Below are 18,383 nucleotides of genomic sequence, written 5' to 3' on the forward strand. Positions count from 1 at the left end.
GTTTTGACTTCTGGACAGACCCTGGTATTCATTTCTTTGCCCTGGGACAGTGACTCCTGCTGCTCAGTTTGCCAGTCTGGTGGGACATAGTTGCACTTTCTACCTAGCAATCAGTTTTACCCTGCTCTGTGATCAGTTTATGGATTGAAGAAGCTATTGACAGCACTTGTTAACGCCTTCAGCAGGACATTTATTTGCAAATGTAATAGTTAACCAAGGAAATGGGGGAACTCCCTCTGCACAGCTAAATATAGCAGGTTTTGTCCAGCGTGGCTCATCTTGTGAGTTTCTAACCACCTCCACGGAAACCCTGGCACAGCAAGGGATGCTCAGAGCAGCTTGCAGATTGCTATTTCGTGGCTGGCAGACATGAATGCCAAATTCATTAATAATCAGAATATATTTAAAGATGTGCACCCACCTATGGAGATTACACAATCTGCCCTTGAGAACAGAAAGGAAAACTGTGATCTGGCTGTTCTCTTTCCTCCCTTCCCCTTCTCACATACACATAGCAATAGGTGTTACCCTAGGAGTCTCTGTAACAGAATTTGTGGGAAGTTCATCACATATTTAATTCTACTTATTTTCTGGTGGCCCCTATAAGGCCTGGCATCTCAGCACTCTCACAGGTTAGCGATTTTGCACCTAAGTTTATCGGTCCTGTTAGACAAAACCAAAAGTCAAATACTGGGCTTTCAAATGCAGTTTCTTATAAAATACTCTGTAAGAGCAAGAACAGAAGCACCCACTGGGGACACTGATTAAGAAGGACAAAATGTGACCTTCCTTTTTTTTTTTTTTAGCTAAGTAACAAAAAAATTCAGTGTTGGCAATATCACCCCGAAGTCACCTACATTTTACCTATACTGTCACTCTTTACTGCCAGGGAAAGGTGGAGGAATTCAATTGATTTTATTTGTAGATCAGGTTAGGCAGAGAGGCTTTGTATTATTTCTTAGCTTGCAGATTAAAGCATGTACTGTATGTAGGAACAAAATTCATCTCCCGTTTCTCCACTGTGATTTGTGTCACAATAAACTTTCAGTTTTTTCTCTAAATTATTTCCCTCTCTGTAATTTCCTCTGGTGACTCTTGGACCCTGAAGTGCCACCAGCCGCAAAATTACAAAAAGGAGTATTTTGAACTCTGGTCATTCACAAGAAACTTGTCATCCTGACATGCCACAAATATTGTATTTGCTGTGAGATGAAAGGAGCTTACTCTGTGCTTTAATCATGTCTTATTCATTTCCATAAACTAGAATTTCTTCTCATTCAAGTATCTCCCCATTTCTTTCTTGCCCACCCCAGGACTGACAAAATTTCAAATAACCCGTACCAAACCGAACATTTTTTGCTAGTAATTTTGCAGCAGAACATGACCACCACAGGAGTCAGGGAAGGAAAATACACAAGAACAGTGAAAGGAACTTTTGAATTACACAATTTAGTAATTTTTACGGGCAAAAAATATGAAGGGACCAGTACAGTCCTCCTTAAAAGTGGATCACAGCTTTGTTGTAGGGCACTAATTCCAGTCTTTGCACAGCCTTCTCTCCTGTCTCTCTCCCTAGGACCAGCCCGAGTGAACCTCGCTGTGCCAGCCCATGCTGAGCAAAATGGTGTTCGCTCTTCATTATGTCCTGCATCAGGGAGTTTCCATTTGGTATCAAAATATAATTCCTCTTATCAGCTTTAGACTTGCTGGCTTTATGTTTTATTGTATTTCTGATCTTTGTGAGAACATTGGCCTGGCTATTTCAGTTTGCAAAGGTAGGGAAACACACAGAAAAGGGCAGGAGTGATGCTGCAGCCAGTTCTGGGCAGAAATTCAGAAAAGATGAGTCTTCCAGCAATAACACCAGTTTCTTTGTTACAAACTAACACTGCCACACAAACCTTTTCCTAATATTATGAAAGAGTAAAATGAAACATATAATTTATTTCTCAACTGTATTCTTTATATCATGTACCTTTGTCATATTCTCAGTCTTCTCTCTAAGCAAACGAGCTCGCCCACAGCCAGGTGGTGACTTTCCACGCCTCTGTGTTTTTGTACGTTTTGGGTCCCTTCTGTGTTTACTCTAACTCTTGTACAACCAGACCTGCTCACTCAGGTCAGAAGCTCTCTCCTTGCAGGCCAGGCTTTGTACCCCCCTGGTGCTGGGCAGCCCCCCAGCACAGGGCGAGGAGCCCGGCTGCGTTACGGGAGCCCCCTCTCCAGGTCCCGGCGCTGCTTGGAGTCTGCAGCTCTGCCTTCAGCAACCAGGCACCACAGTCTGCCCCTTCCACCGCTGCTTCACTCGCACATGACGTGCGAGGCTAAAATAAGGCTTTAAGAGGTTTTTCATAACCTGATGGTGTATGCAGAGAACTCAAAATCTTTACTCTCACATTTGTCACTGTCTGCGTTATGAAAGTAAAAAATGAATGTCATCTTCCTCTTCACATAACTGTTTGGGTCCCCAAGCTTTTCAGAGTCTTGTCTCGCCCTGGGTGACCAAGGGGCCAGACAATTTTGACAATGTTGTTACCTCCAAATGTCCCAGCTTATTGTTCTGATAATTAATCAAAGTTTTAAAGATCACCCCTAGGGTCTATCTGTGGGTATTCTACTGCCTTCCTTGCTAATCTTTCACTCTTCGTTCCTGCAACACTTGCTTTCTTTTGTAAAACAGAAGCTAAGGCAGAATTTTGCACCTCACCTCATGACTGCTAGATTTTCTTAACAGCATCTTTTGAGAAAAGTTATCAAAAAACCTTATGGAATTTCCTCTAAAATTTATATTAAATGCTGCTGCATAACCCATGGTTTCATTGAGATACTTCAAGGTTTTTTTAGGAAGTTAAAAAAACCATGCTTTTCTGTTAGGCTTTTTGTGATCAGTCATGCTTAGCACTAAGCTCGTGTGCAGATTTTATAACTCACTAACTTATATTTCAACCTTTCTTTCTTTTTCACGTGGTTGAGATGATCTTGATTTTAAAGTAAAATACATGCCGTGTTCCATTGATTTGGCATAGCAGAATAGTCTATTTTTAAGGGAAACTTGCATGATTTTGTTAACAGCTATCAGCCTTCATTGATGCCATCTGCTCTGGGGGGTTTGTTACTTTAGCATGTCAATCCTACAGCTTCTCTTCTGATACCTCAATGTTTGACAGGCCCCCATCTTTAGTAATTAAACAAAATGTGTAGAGAGTGAATGTATTTCCAATCAGTAAAGACTGATGGAAGGATATAATGTAGTCTCTGCAATACCCTTGTCATTTTTAACTGCCCCTTTGATCCAGCAAATCCACTAATTCTCTTTCAGATATTTATATTTCTCATTTGTTTACAGAAAGGTGTATGTTTGCACTTGAGATTTCCTCTCAGTCCTCCTGTTTCCCATCTTTCATTTTTCCTTGTCAGTTTACGTTCCTTTCTTTCAGGTTGGCCAGGGCTAGATTTCCTTTTCCCAAAGGTTACCTGTTTGGTTCATCATACTGTGTTTGTTTTTTCTTGCCTTCCTGCTTCCTTTTTGGTTTCGGGGTATGCATACCTTCTGTGATGCAATTATGGTATGCTTAAGTAGTTCCATGTTGAGGCTAAGGATTGTAATGTCTTCACTTCTGACTCATTTCCTTCTCTGTACCTCTTTCCAACCCTCTCCTCCCTCCAAATCCAAGAAATTTAAAGGATTATATTTTAATTGCAGTGCAGTTTAAGTGTTAGCTAGCTATTAGATTTCTATCTCCACCCTAGAAGGCTTTGTATGATGTTTTGCATTTCTTGTGTTTTACTGGGGTGGGGGGTATTTGCATTAGCTTCTTTATTTAAGACTGGCCCAGACCCAAGTCTCTGCACTTCTACATACTGCATGAAATGCAGTTGTGACACAAACAAGTGGCAAAGGCAATTTCAAATAAGGGTCCTGCCAAGACACTTTGAAGAGAAACGACAAATTCAGATTGGTCAGACTGTTTGATGCTGGAGCATGCTTCAGTAAGTTCAAGGGCACTAGCAGGGTTTTGGAAAAAAGCTGGATGTGTTATCAGGCTGGTGCTCTCCAGGAAGGGAGGAGTTGCTTTGCTTTTTTTACACCATGGTCCTGTCTAACCATGTTTGCTAAACAAGAAACTGGGAAAAGAGTAAGAAAAATCCTGGTTTAAAACCAAGAGACACACATGCTTTGCTTTAGCATCTCCCTGCCATGGTAGGAGAAACTGCTTTAATCGGTTTCAAAAACCATGCACAGCTCTGGAACCTAAAGGAAGAAAAGAGGCATTTAAGGGAAAATGCCAGGAGCACTGAGAAGGGGGGAAACGAGAGGATCAGGGAGAAAAGAAGTGGTATCTTGCCTTCTGCTGACACACGGAAAGCAGGAGTATGATCCATACAGGAGGTAAAAAGGGGGAAAAATAAGGAAAGGGTCAGGCAAGGCTCTGAATACAAACAAATGGTTTGCATATAGAGGCTGGCCATAAACGACACCAAATCACTGGACTGCAAAGCTGCAACCAAATCCACACAGGTCCAACTCAGAGCGGGGGATCTGGGAGTGTTTCAAATCTGGATGCCTGATCCAGTCCCACCCCAGCTCTTCTCTGGGCAAGAACCTGCTTCCCTTCCCCGTGAGCCGGCACGGCAGCCAGGTGGGAGCCGGTGCACCCTTCAAGCCATGTCCCCGGTTTGGAGGTCTTGGGAGCACAGCAGGCACGAGTGCCACCGCACTTGGCAGAGGTGGCTTCAGAAAGATGTCGTTGAGTTCAGCACAGTGGTATGGGGCCTATTTGGCTGTGGCTAACTGAAGTCAATGGCAAAAGCGTCCTTCCTGATGTAAGTGCAGGACTGAGACCTGCATGGGAGAGGAAGAAGCAACCTCCAGTTTTATATTAACTTCTCTGTGGCCTTGGCAGTAAGGCAACATTATGTTTTGCTTGAGTTCGACTTTAAAAGGAGATGTATAAAAGAAGAATAGCACAAACATATTTTTAGGGCACAGAAAATTAAAAATATATATATTTTGAAACTGACCCTTGACAGCCTGTTCAAAAGAGCTTGAAACTATCTGAACTACATAAAGAAAAAAAAAAAGGAAAGAAAAACATGCCCATGAGGGCTGAAAAATCACTTCAGTAATAGATGACTTTTAACTTTACATCAGAAAATGTTTGGCAGGCATGATTTTAAAGTGTTAGGGAAATGTGTGTGATAACTACTTGGGTGAAAGAGCAAATGTAGTCCACAGTGAGATTTATCAAATGTTCACATAAGCAATCAGAATCTGGCAGGGCCAGCTGCCCGTGGAGAGGGGCAAAGAGGATCACAGCTCTAAACTTTGAAAATTTAATGAAGCCCACTGATTTCTCACAGGAAATTTTTCTTTGAGCATGTTCAAGTGTCATGGGAATGCTAGCGAGCAGAAGGCTCTGACAAAATGCCAGCTATAAGGCATAAGGGAAACAAAACCCTCCAAGCCCCCCCCAAAGGCCAAACCACCCTTTTCCTCTTTTAAAGCTGCAAAGATTCTTGATGCACCAAACCCCTGAGCATCTTTATGTGTTATCCTTAATCACACAAACAGGCCTATTGACATGATTGGGGTTATCAGGAGAGTCTTGTAGGATTGGCCCCTTTTCAAAGAGACCAGAAGAGCACTGAACTTCCCAGGGCTTGGGCGGGAATGTGCGCAGAGGCTTGAGCCAGCCAGCAAAAGGAGCAGGCAGTGCCATCTGGGGTATTCATGGGAGCAGTGGCTGACTATCTGCTTACAAAAGGAAAGAGGAATATCAAGGCAAAAAAGGAGGTACAAGGCTAGGAGGATAACAAGCAGACAAAAAAAAGCAGTTTATACCACAATTTAGTTATCCTTAGTTTTACGTTACAAATATCTAAGCAGCTAGCTTTTGCTATTCTACTGGAGTAGCATCCTATCAAAAAAGTGTATTCTTTTAGCACCTTTTGTGGCACAAGATGTTTTAAAAACAGTAGGTTTTATAGTTCAGACACCTCAAAGATCTCCTATACCAGTGCTTGAGACATGACTGTTTTGCAGCAAGCGATGACATTCAGGAACGCATTTGCTCGTGAGATCCCTTGGAGCATGGGGCAGTGACAGCAGCGCACACCCAGCTGCAGTGTTGCAGGCTCCCGTGTGCCAGAAATGACGAGGCACCAAATGACACACCAAGGCAGCGAGGTGCCCCAGACCTGAAGTGCGCTTTTGGAGAGCGATAGAGGTGCTAGAAATATGTAACAGCCAGGCCTAGCTGCAAACGTCAGAGGAGGGAACCAGATGGGCGAGTCTTACGTTCCTTGTGAGAGTCTTGACAGGTTGTGGATAATTAGTTCATTTAGACTGGAGACAAGCCAGCAATACCTTAGTCTTGATCTCACATGTGCAAAGTATGAGTGGGAATGAGGGGCACCCAACGCCTCCCAGGAATGGGCCACATCCTACATGTAAAATGTCGGAATTTGATTCTGTTTTTCACTTTCGGCAGGACTGCGCTGGCTTTCCAAGTCCCCAAGGACGCATGAAAGCCATGTGTCTGTTTTGCCCAAATCGTTTGTAACTCATACTTTCCATATGAAGTTCACCGTAAAATAACAAAGAGAAATTACTTAATTGAATTTGTTTGGAACTCAATATCAGAGCAGTGTAACAAATACAAAACAGCCAAGCGCCATACAATCAAACAGTTAGGGAGAAGTTACAAATTTCAACACACATGCAGCTGCCTTGTGGAAAAACAATCGAAACTACTACATTTAATATGGCTGTGCTTCTATAACGATTTCCATCCAGGCGCGGAGAAACACTTAACATATTTTGCTTGAAATTTTCCCATACCATTTCCTGGGACTAAAAGGGAAACTGTGGATCTCTGCAGCTGAGTGATTAGCCCAAGGTCATAGGGCAGGAGATCTGGAAGCAAAACTTTGGACTCTTGGTGATGTACTTTAACCACAAGACCATCCTTCAGTCTCCTTCACGCTGATGACTTTGGAACTAGCTTTAAAAGATCCAGTGAGACGCAATGATGGGAGTGCTAGATAGCTACACTAGATAGCCGGAGGCAACAAAAATTATTAGAGACATGTGGGGGTATTTCTAAACAAAAAGATTAAGACCAGAACTATTTCATTTAGAAAGGAAAACAGTAAAAGATGATAGGATTGAGGTATATAAAATAATGAATGGTGTGAAGGAGAAATCAGATGCCCTTCATAAAACAAGAGGGCACCTAATGGAATTTAAAAAGGCATTAGCTTATAAATGGATAAGGATATCACTCTCCAGCTTATCTCTAAGCAACCCATGGAACTCCCAGTTGCAGGACATTGATGTAAATTGTTCAAGAAGATTAAGGAAAAAAGGAAAGATTGTATGTAGCCAGTAATAATACAACAGATTTTTGAGCTAAAGAAAATACTTCTTCAAAGCTACAGTTTCCCCCTAAAAGAACCACCTCTTTCCTTGAGAAAGAGCTAACTCTCTTTATTCCTGCTTGGGTCTCACCTGCCCAAGTGCAGAAGGCCCAGCAAAAACTGCAGCTGCTTTCTCATATGTCCCCAAACCGTGAACACCCCTGCCTACACATTTTTCAGGAAGCCTCAGAACAGCATCGACATCCTTAGAAATTCAGTCTTCTGCCAATAGCAGAAATCACGTCCTCATTTTGCCTCCAGGAATCCCAACCTGTCTTTGTACCACAGAAGCCACTGTAAGGAAAAGCTAGAGGGTAAGGAAGGTTGCACTGTCTTGTTCTTTGTCCCTCAGCCCACATCTGCAGCCACCTCCAAACTCCACTGCTTCTTTCCCTCTCTTTCTCTCTTTCTCCAGAGCCAAGCTGCAGATCCACGTAAGATCCCACCTGGATCTCATCAATGACCATCTCTTGGATGTCTAGGGTAAATCCATCAGCCTTTTGTTTGTCTACACAGAATGGAGCCCTAACTGTCCAGCTCTCCCTTTTGACTCTGAGTCCCTCCATTGGTGCTGCATCTGCCGATTTTCACCAATCTTCAAGGTTCTCCCTAATTTCCCCGCATCTGTGAGCTCCCTTTGATAATCAGGGTGTTAATTGTCCTCTGTCGACCTAGTCTGCCCTTTTCTCATTTTCTCCTATAATGGTCTTCATGCCTTCACCTACAGTCACCAGCTGGTACGGCTGCCTTGACATCACCCGTAGGGCCCCCTCCGATACAGATGGTAAGCCCGTCTAACCCCTTTCCCCTTTTGCCATACCACTTACAGCGAAACAGGCTGCTATAGATAAATGGTGTGAAATTTGCCTGTTACTGGCAAGCTAGGAAGGTCTGTTTACCTTGTGTGAGTGGTCTTTAGTGCATGGATTATCTCTCTTCAGTGTTTAGAAAAGTGTTTGGTATAATGGGTACATAATGGGCTACAGAAATGATAATGAGCCTCTGAATTATTCAGCACTGGTCCCCGGTGCTGAATGGATGGACCATCAATCTCTCTTAGGACATCTTAACTAAACCTCTAGGTGAGTCTTGGCTTATTTAGAAGGCAGTACACCTTGGGGAGACTGGCATCGGTATTTTAGTGAGAGACCCCCATTTCATTCCTTCCTCTGCATCTGGGCGACCACGCCGCTCCTGCCTCCCTCCCTTGATGGCTGTGCGATCATGCTGCTGGGCCTGCACTCCCTTTCTAAGACGTGATATGCACAGCACCTCTTCCATCTAATGCCACTGCCAAGTTCAGTTCACACGGGGAAATAAAGCCGGTTTTATTTCGTAAGAGCACTTTGCCTTAACTTTGAGCTACTTCAGCAGCCCCCGGATACTTTGGTTTCCAACAGTTATTTATATGTTCTCAGTGCCTGCCACTCCTCTCTTCCCGCTGCTCCTCTGGCAACACTGATAGCAGGAGCTATTATTAATTACTTGTTGAATACCTGCAGTGCCTGCTGCAGCAGGAGAGACGGTCCTCCCCCACCAGGATTTATAAGCTGGGTATACAAGTAAACTAGCATGCAGAAAGTTTGCCAGGTGATCGGATGATGAAGAGGATGTTTTTCAGTTAATGTTTGTAAGAAGGTGAGAAAAAGAGAAAAGGGCTCTTTGGTCATCTCTCTCTGTTAAATCTCTCCTCTCCTTGTTATAGAATATGATGAAAATAAAGTGAATGCCACTAAATAAATCAGAAGAAAGCGGTAAGCATTAAAGATCTAACTTGGAAAAAATGAAGAACTGTAGAAAGAGAAATAGTTCTGCAGCTGGAACCGAGAAGAAATGATGGATCCTATCTAAAGGGCAAATCAGAAATTCCTCCCACTGACAAACACTTACACAAAATTTTCACTGATCATCAAAACAGACATTGAGGATTTTTTTCTGTGAAAAATTCAGGTTATTTTTTTCATTTTTCTGTCAGATGGTCTTTTTCAAATTTCTGTCTAATGAAAATTCAAAATAAATAGTGTTTTTCAGGTATGAGAAAGGGCTGGTTTCAGTTTTGTAAAAGAATCTCAAATTGCTTTTTGACAGATTTTTGTAATATATATTAAAATGTATTTTTTCTTTAAAAAAACAAAACCTTTTCTCCACTGACAGAAATGTTGATGAAAAAACTTAGTCAACTGTAGCCTACTGGGACTGTGCAGCTAAGGTCACTGAGGTAAAGGGTTGGCAGTGCCTTTTTTGTAAATATTCTCCAAGTAGCCCAGGTTTTAAAGACATGCCCAAAGCAGAGTATTACCAACTTCAAGGTCCACTTTCAATGCTGAATCTTCTAGATATTGTATCAGAAAGCGTTCTTGGAAACTATTGCCCAAACAGGGCCAGTTTATATACACGTTTACTGTCCTTTACCTTGAACAGTTACTTCTCTCTGGGATTTACTACCTGTGTGTTTTTATATAGAATAGTCGTATCTCTTTCCAGACTACACTTTGCTAACATGAACATTCAAGCCTCTTCGAATCTCCTTTCACAAGACAGATACTCCATTCCCTGATCATCCTTCTAGCTGCAGTTCCAGCTTAAGTTCACTCTCCTCAAAGATGGATGCTCAGAGCTGCACACTGTGCTCTAGATTAAGTTTCGCCTGTGCCTTACACAGAATATTAACATTTCCCCACGTCTGCTGGAAATACCTCACCTGAGACAACCTCCCATCACTTCTGCCTGACCAAATCACAACGTGGCTTCACAGTTCTTGGGAGAGAACTCAAGGCTATGAGAGGTGAGGTCTGGCAAAACCTACTACAGCAGCAGGAGACACTTTTGTCCCCACACCAGCTGCCTGTTGGATAGAGGCAACCACACTCACACAGAGTCAGGAGCGGGGTGCACATGCCTGAGCCTACAGACTACCAATTACAGTCCTGCCTGTTAGCTATCCTGCAAATCATCCTGAATCACGCCAGTGAAAACGAAGGAAAACCCATAGATGCCTATACTGAACCTGAGGTTTGGGGCAGAACTGAGTCACCAGTGCTGGCTGAGGGGGAATGGCCACAATTGTAAAGGTCTTGTTTGAAAGACAGAAGCAGAGAAGCCACTAACCTGGGTGAGACGGAACTCGTTTCCCTATCATCTTGGGGCAACCCTGCTGTGCAGTGTTACTTCTTGGTTTTTTTAAAGGCTGTTCCTTACTCATGAGTGTTGGGCAAGGAAAACCAGTTGAGTAAAAGCCACTTAATAATTTGTCAGGATGAGTTGTCCTTTGCCCCAACAAGCGCTTCTAAGGTTTGTATCCCTCACCCGTAGACTTCGGCTACATACAAACCACCTGTAAAGCCACATCTGTGCTAACCTGCCAACCACATCAAACCGGTAACTTCCATTGCCAGTGGGGGTAGCCAGCCAGATGAAGAGCTATCAGCAAAAGGTTATCAGGTGAGCCATTCATTTCATAAACATGGCCTTACAACAACTGAACATGCAACAGCATCAACTTTGGTTCAGTTGGATATGGGATGCTGTTTATTTGACTTCTGGATCAAAAGCATGATTAAAATACACATTAGAGAACATGAGATTATTAAAGCTACAATATACATCATCAATATGGAATGTGCTAATGGCTTTCACATACGTTAAAATTTTTTGAAGGTATTATCAGCTAGTTGTTAGAAGATAGTAGTTACTCCCTCCTCCCACCTACAGATTTTCTCTAAATGTGTGTATATATATCCAGCTTAATTTACCAGAGAAGTAGTGACAGAAGAGGTACCTCTGCCTGCTCAAGTAGTGAAGCTGGACAAAATAAAAATGAAGATGTGCATTTTATATTTTTCTCCTTCAAACTGAAAAAAAATTAAATTGTATTCTGTGGAAAGTAAGACAACAGAAATTTGTATTTTCACACAGGAAGGCAAATTAATTCTTTGTGAAACAACACAGAAGTCAATGGCACCATACCAGAGATGAATTTTACCCAGGCTGTAAAAAGAAAACATAAGTGCAATACAGACGAACAGAAGATATTCCATTTAAAGTAAGAATTATGTTTCTGTCAGAAAAAAAACAACAACTAACTAAATTTGTTTCCTGGAAGGAGATCCAACTTGGCTCCGCTACAGCAGTGTAAGAGGATCCAAAATAAGTAACAGCAGGCATCTCCGCTAAAATTTGCTTCTGATCGACATTATTTTTCCTCTGGTACCAGACAAGAGCTGAACACAAGTGAGGCACAGTAGTTTACTGCTCAGAACATGAGAAAGGGGGCTAAAGCTCTGGCATTTAAAACTTGGCTCAGCCAGTGAGCCCGTACATAGTCTTAAACAAACCACATACACTCTGTGGGGCTAATTCCCACCTAAATGCTTTCTCTTTCAGAGACATATAAGCTCAAATTGGGGGGGCAGGGGGGAATATTCTTAATTACACCCATGTTCTATGTCAGCTTCCCTACTTGTTAGGATGTGGGGTCAGACCCTCATCGCAGGGGTGTTAGCAACACTGAGGGACTATCAGCTCCCTGAAGTATCGGCATCTTACTCAATCTAGCTGACGACTAGTTACACGAAAGCAGGAACTTTACATTATGCTTTAGTGGTGGCAGTTTGTATATACCAGCACACATTAATAAATGAACAGTAAAGCACCATAATCACAATCTGTGCATCTGTGCCTGTTTTATGGTATCCTGAAAATGTTTCTAAAGTAGTTGGAATACAGAAATTATCATTCCTTCCCAGCTGGGCTCATGTCAAATGCTGTCTGACTGTGACTGGCAGATTTGATATTTTGTTAATTGTGAGAGACCCCACTTTGAATAATGTACTCACATTTGTTATGATCAGTGAATATTTCCTTTCACATCGCATTTTCTCCATACATAAACTTATCATAATCCAATAAAAAGTCTATGTGCACAGTCTTCTACATGCAGCCTTTCCTCTATGCAGTGGAAAGGCTGGCTTTTTCGTATACGGTAGGCATGCAATTTTTCATTTCTGCCTGAGTGAGATCCACAATGAATGGAGTCTTCCTCATGCAAAATAATTTGTTCTGAGGTTGTTCTGACCTAAAACTGAAGGCTTCATTCAGAGACATGTAGTAAGAAGCGCTTCTCGGAAACCAGTAACAAAAGCTGCACTAGACGTGAGGAAATTGTTCATTAAAAAAAAAAATACTAAAAACCAACTAGGGAACCACGTGGATGTGACAGAGGAAACTGTAATGAGGGGAAAGAAAAAAGAAGAAGAATCAAGAGCCAACACAGTCCTAAAGTTTCACAGTAATTTGTCTTTTAAAAATTAGATGTACACCAAATATTCCCCCAAAAATCTTGCATGTAATTCAGTCATGTTCAAACTGGGATTTAGATGAAGGCAGTGTTTCTAAGGGACAGAGCAACACCTAAGGCCCGAATCTGACTTAAATCCAGAAGAATTCCAATGGTTACAGCAGTGCAAATCAGCAAGAGATCTAAATCTGTCCTAGCTGATTCCAGATCTATCTTTTATTTGCTATATGGCTTTAGGCAAGTCAGTGACCTTCTTTTTATTTCTCAGTTTCTCCATCCGTAAAATGGTGATAATACTGCTTGTAATACATGAAGATTGGGGGGACTAGTTAGTTCCATAACATGCTCTGGATATGAAAATGGCTGGGGATCAATCATTTTTAGTCGCCGCCATCATCTTTATTGACTCTTTATAATCTTAATAACTTGGCTTTTTGCTTGCTTGCATATTTCTCTTTTAAAAACCATGAGCCATAGCCTGGAATCCTTATTCAAGTTTTATGCTGTTTACTTCCACGGCAGGATTCACATGAGAAAAGCGAGTACGAAATTTGGAACTTGGCCCCAACAACAACAAACTGCGAGGATATTTCAAACAAAACTCGTAAATCACAGCATGAAATTAGTCCCGTTTAGATTCGTTTTTTAGAGCACAGAGGAATGTGCATATTAACTGACCCACTGATGCCCAAACAACAAGAGGCACAAACAGAAACGTCGCAAATCCTTCTTCACCCTTACTTGAATAACATATGCTGCACTGATATTTGCAGCAATAGTCAATGTTGTTCAAATAGTGAAACGGGGTGAGGGGAAAAAAAAAAAAAAAGAACATCCCAACCTGAAAACACCCTAGCGTCTGACAGCTCTGAGAGGGACCTCTAGTGTGTGCTAGAACATTTTGTGTTGTGCTTCGGGCGTAATTAATACACCAAAATCACCGCAGTCATTTTGAATAGGCGAGGGGAAGTTTCTCCAAGTGCCTCCGACCTGCGGGGCCAGCATCCTCGCACGGGCGCTGCTGAACCCATCCGGCACCAGTAGAACTTGTCACTTTTTTTTCCGGGCTCGCCGTGCGCAAGGCACCGACTTCCTCGGATCAGCCCGCAGTTCCCCCGCTGCGCCCGCCCGCCCGCAGCGCGCAGCCCCCGGCCGCGGCTCCCGGCCCCGGCCGCCTCCGCCAAGCCGTCCCCGGCGCTCGGGGCAAGATGAAGATGGAAAGTTTCGTTTCGGGCGCAGCCTTTCCACCGCGCTTGTGACAAGCCACCAGCCCCGAAGCGCCCGCACCCGCCCGCTGCCGTCCGTCCCCGCCCGCACACCGAGCGATGCTTGAGGTGCACCGAGCGGTTGTGCCCCTGCCCTCCCTCGCCAGCCGGCGGGAAGAGGCGGAGGTCTCTCGGCAGCCCCCGCCGCTGAGAAGGGAGAAGCGTTTCGCCCATTTTTCATTTGCCCGAGCAATCCGAGCGCGCTCGGTGCCCGCCGGGCATGGTCAAATAAACTTGTATCTCGCTGATTGGAAACAGGCGGCGAACGGCTTTTTTCTTTTTTTTTTTTTTTTGTTTTTAAGACGGCGGACGCGGCTCCCTCTCTTCCGGGCCGGCGTCGGACACCGGGGGAAGGGGCAGCGGCGGCCGGCCCCGGGGGGCAACCGCCGTCCCGCCGCCAACGGTCGCGGCGCCTCAGTCACCTCAGCCCCCGCGGCCGCGCGCGGCTGGCGGCAACGGCGGCGGCCCCTCAGCCGCCCCAGCCCCCGCGGCCGCGGGGGGCCAGCGGGCAGACAGCCGGCGCGGAGGAAGGGCGGCCGCTGCCCCGCGGGCCCGCCGCCGCGCCCCGCGAGCCCTGTGGGGGAAGGGCCGCGGGGCCGCCCTTCCCGTCGCCGCCCCGGCAACAAAGGGGGCCGCGGGGGGCTCCGGAGGGGGTGCGCCGCGGAGGGACGGCGGCGCGGGGGTGGGGTGGGGTGGGGTGGGGGGGAAGGTGCCTCCCGCTCGCTCTCTCACACACACACACACACACACACACACAATGGCGGCCCCCTCCTGCAGCCCGGCGGAGAACAATGCCAGCCGCGCAGCCCCCGCGCGAAAATACACAAATCGAAATTAAATACCCCCCGCGCACACCACCCCCAAGCCCCCCCTCGGAGAGGCGCTGGGGAAAGCGGGCGCCCGCCGCCCGCCCCCCCCCCCCCTCCGCCTCCCTCCCTCCCTCCCTCCCTCCCCGCCTCCCCGCGGCGCTGCGCGGGGGCGCGGGTTGCGCGGGGGAGCGCGGCGGGCGAGGCGGCCGCGCCGCGTCCCCGCGCGGGGTGCGAGCGCCCGGCACATGCGTGGAAGCGAGCGGCGCCCGAGTCCCTCCGCACCCTCCGCTGCAAACAACAACAATCCCGAGCAGCCCTTACCTGGAACATCGGAGCCGCAAAAGTGTCCCTCTTTTTTTCCCCCCCTCTTTTTTTTTTTCTTTCTCCCCTTTCCCCCCCCCCCACCTCACACTTCCGATATTTCTCTCTCCCGGCAGCGGTCTGCTCTCCTCGCTACACCAGAGAGAAATGCAATAGCTTGGCTAAGGTAGACAGAGCAAAATACAGAGAATAGTTGCTCCAGGGCTTTGAAACCCCTCAAGGCAAGGATCAGGATACAATTAGCTCATGTCTCTACCTCCAGTCTGAATCAATCTCCGAAATAAAAGTTAAATTAAATTAACTGATCACACGGGCATAAAATTGATCTCCTTCGAAACGTGCATATAGATAGATATATATATATCGCGTGTATTTTTTTTCGGATTTTTTTGGTGGAAAAAACAGTCTCATTCCAGCCTCCAACTTGCTTTTTACTCTCCTCTTGCACAGAAAAGCTGATTTTAATCGTTGTGATTAGTTTTGATGTAACGTTTCCGCGGGCGATTTCTGCAAATGGATGGAGTGTTTCTTTGCCAGAAGAGGGAAAAGCAGCAGATGATGATAATTATAAGGATTGTTGGTTGTTTCTTTCTTTCTGTCTGTCTCTCTCTTTCTTTTTATTTGTATTTAGATCTGTCTCTTCACTTTCCCGACTTGACCCGACGTTGCCATTGCACTAAGGTCGCACAACTTGTTGATTAGGATCACCTCCCGTTTTGATCGAGGGATATGTGATAATTTGGCAGTGGAGCAACACATTTTCTGTTCCCTTGGCTATATAACTTCCCAAATGACGTGTATAAAAATAAGCACATGGAGTCTGCTTTGCCCCAATCAAGTCTGAATCAATGCCTGGGGGTGATACACAAACTCATTTCAAATGTTCAACCATGCAGAATTGCAAAAAGATTGAAGGAGTTGCACTGCATTTTTTTATTTTTTTTTTTTTTTAAGCAGCAAAATTAAAAGAAAACAAATCCATGTAGGCAAATCCAGGACTTTACCACTTAGGTTCATGTGACATCGCTCACAAATGCTACTAACTTTCCTTCTCCAATTATCCAATGGAAATGGAGCCTTGCCTTTTTCCTTTTCTCCAGCCGGGAGCCTGCAGCTCCCTTCTCCTGAAGAAAACAAAACCGGGGATAACCAAATAATTTACAAGTCTTGTTCTGGATCAGGGTTCCCTTATTCTACCATTCTTCACCTCGCACTCCGCTGTATATTGCTTTGTTCAAAGCTACTGTGTACAGAAGCTGTACTAATGTGTTGTTGTTAGGGTGGGCTATTTTGCCATAAACCCATGGGTCACCTCCCGTTAGTGTCACATCCTCGCAGTATACTTTTGCGAAACGGTATGTTTCTAAGCACTTCGCAGTCCATTAATTCACAGACTTTGCTGACATTTCTTATGAAAAAGACCAGGCTGTGAGGCCAAAACTGCCCAATAAAGCCCCTGAATAGAACCAGACGTGTCCAGCGAACACCTACGATTAGCTTTTTATTATATGTTTCTAGTATTTTAAAGAAAGTAATGCAAAATATAACAATAGCCTTTTTCTCCTCAGGCAGTTGCTGCAGCCTAAGGAATGACTAATTCTCTTGCTTAAAAATACATCCAGCCCAATGCATTCTTTTTGTCCTTCCTCTTCTCTTTAAATGATAAGCACAATAACGTGGTAGGACTTCTCACGTAGGAATCACACCATTTGCACATGCTTTGTTATCGCGATATAACGAGCACAAATACGTCACGTTGATTAACCAGGAATGGCTGACAGAAATTAAAAGGAAAAACTTTAGGTAACCACACACTTACATGCCCCAAGAAACACTCAACATGGCTTCATCTTCAAATTTTGTTTTTAATATTCTTCCAAAAACTAGTAGCACACGAGAAGAAAAGCTCCGCTCAACCATTTATGCCTTCTCCAAGTGGGTTTGTGTGGAACAGGGTCATTACAACCCTCACTAACGTTATGCGGCTTTAGCAATAGAGTAATTTTTAAGCACTCAAAGCTGGTTTAATAACTTAAAGATTCTCATGGCTTGTGAATTAAAACACAGTAAAGAAAATTTTTGAAATTTGCCGTCCAGATGAAATGAACCCTTTACAACGTTCAGTAGAACTGTGTCTTGACCTAACTTTATTTCTGTCTTACGGTGTGTCACCACAAAAATTTTTATGGCTCTGTATGTGACTCTTTTAAATGCTTCACTGCTCTTCTCTTTCTAATAAATAAATAAAGCAATGCCAGCAGCCTGGCACTCATTAGCGACCTGCATAATACAGAGAAGAAAAATCAGTAAAGGAACAATTTTTAATTTTAAGCTTGCAAGTGGCTACTATGGAGAAAGGTGAACAAAAATAGCAATGTAAAATTTAAAAATGTGAAAAATATCCTTGTGCTGATATTTTACCTGCAGTGAAGAGTTTATCAAATGATGTCAGCACTAGACAAGAAAAGGTATGTTTTCGTAGGAAGTAAGAAAATGTAGTCATTACCTCGAGAAGGCTCATTTGGTAAAACTTTCACCTCTGAGTCGGATAATCATGGGCTGAAGTCTCACATCACGTTTGTGGGATAGGGCAAATGCCCACTGGGGTAGCTGCAAACCATTTTGGGTAGATATTGTTGCCTCTATTTGTCCGCTGTCATATCATGATGGGACTGCAGCCTGGTCCTTCCCTCTACATGGTGGTCAAAAATATAAAAGCGCATAAATAAAATGGAGGTATTCTCAAAGAACTCTATGTTAACTCTTACACTGAAGTACTATCTGCATCTCTTTTCGCATGCAAATTAAACATTTCCATAGTACTTTCCCAGGAGAGGAGAGGAGAGGAGAGGAAAGACCCTGGCTTTGCTTATTCTTCCTTCTCACAGCTTTTGGTATCCACAGCCTTCTTACCTTAACGCAGGCCTGAATTTACTACTGGTGTGGCCATGCTCTGATCTAGGGATGAATTTTTGTCATCGGGAGAGTTCACAAAAGATCAATATAACCCAAAGGGCTGTCACATATATCTAAATAAGTTAGCAAGGTTTACCTTTATTAACTGCTTGGAGGTAATTTGCATACAAAGGAGAACACATTAAACCAAATTCTGTTCTGTTTTACTCGGAGTTATCTTTTTTTAAACAGGTTTACATAAAACTACATTGTGTTTGTGCATTATGAATATTTTACTGATTCTGAATAGCAACCTTAATGAGCTCAAACTGAGCTCAATATTTGGTTTCTGAATTTTTCCTCAAATCATCACCTGTT

General features: G+C 44.0%; 1 protein-coding gene across 2 annotated transcripts in view; it reads right to left on the reverse strand.

Annotated features, from left to right (window-relative positions):
- Window positions 1–15,162, reverse strand: part of KCTD1 (potassium channel tetramerization domain containing 1) — a 103,902-nt gene extending 88,740 nt beyond the window's left edge. The window contains exon 1 of one of the 2 annotated variants that reach the window (XM_075494541.1): window positions 15,111–15,162. In XM_075494541.1, the coding sequence (XP_075350656.1) occupies window positions 15,111–15,119 (9 nt within the window). In that variant the 5' untranslated portion in view covers window positions 15,120–15,162. The remainder of the gene's footprint in view (window positions 1–15,110) is intronic. The other variant, XM_075494540.1, reaches the window with a different exon arrangement.
- Window positions 15,163–18,383: the final 3,221 nt, after the last annotated feature.

The sequence above is a fragment of the Mycteria americana genome, chromosome 2, assembly GCF_035582795.1.
Source record: "Mycteria americana isolate JAX WOST 10 ecotype Jacksonville Zoo and Gardens chromosome 2, USCA_MyAme_1.0, whole genome shotgun sequence".
NCBI lineage: Eukaryota > Metazoa > Chordata > Aves > Ciconiiformes > Ciconiidae > Mycteria > Mycteria americana.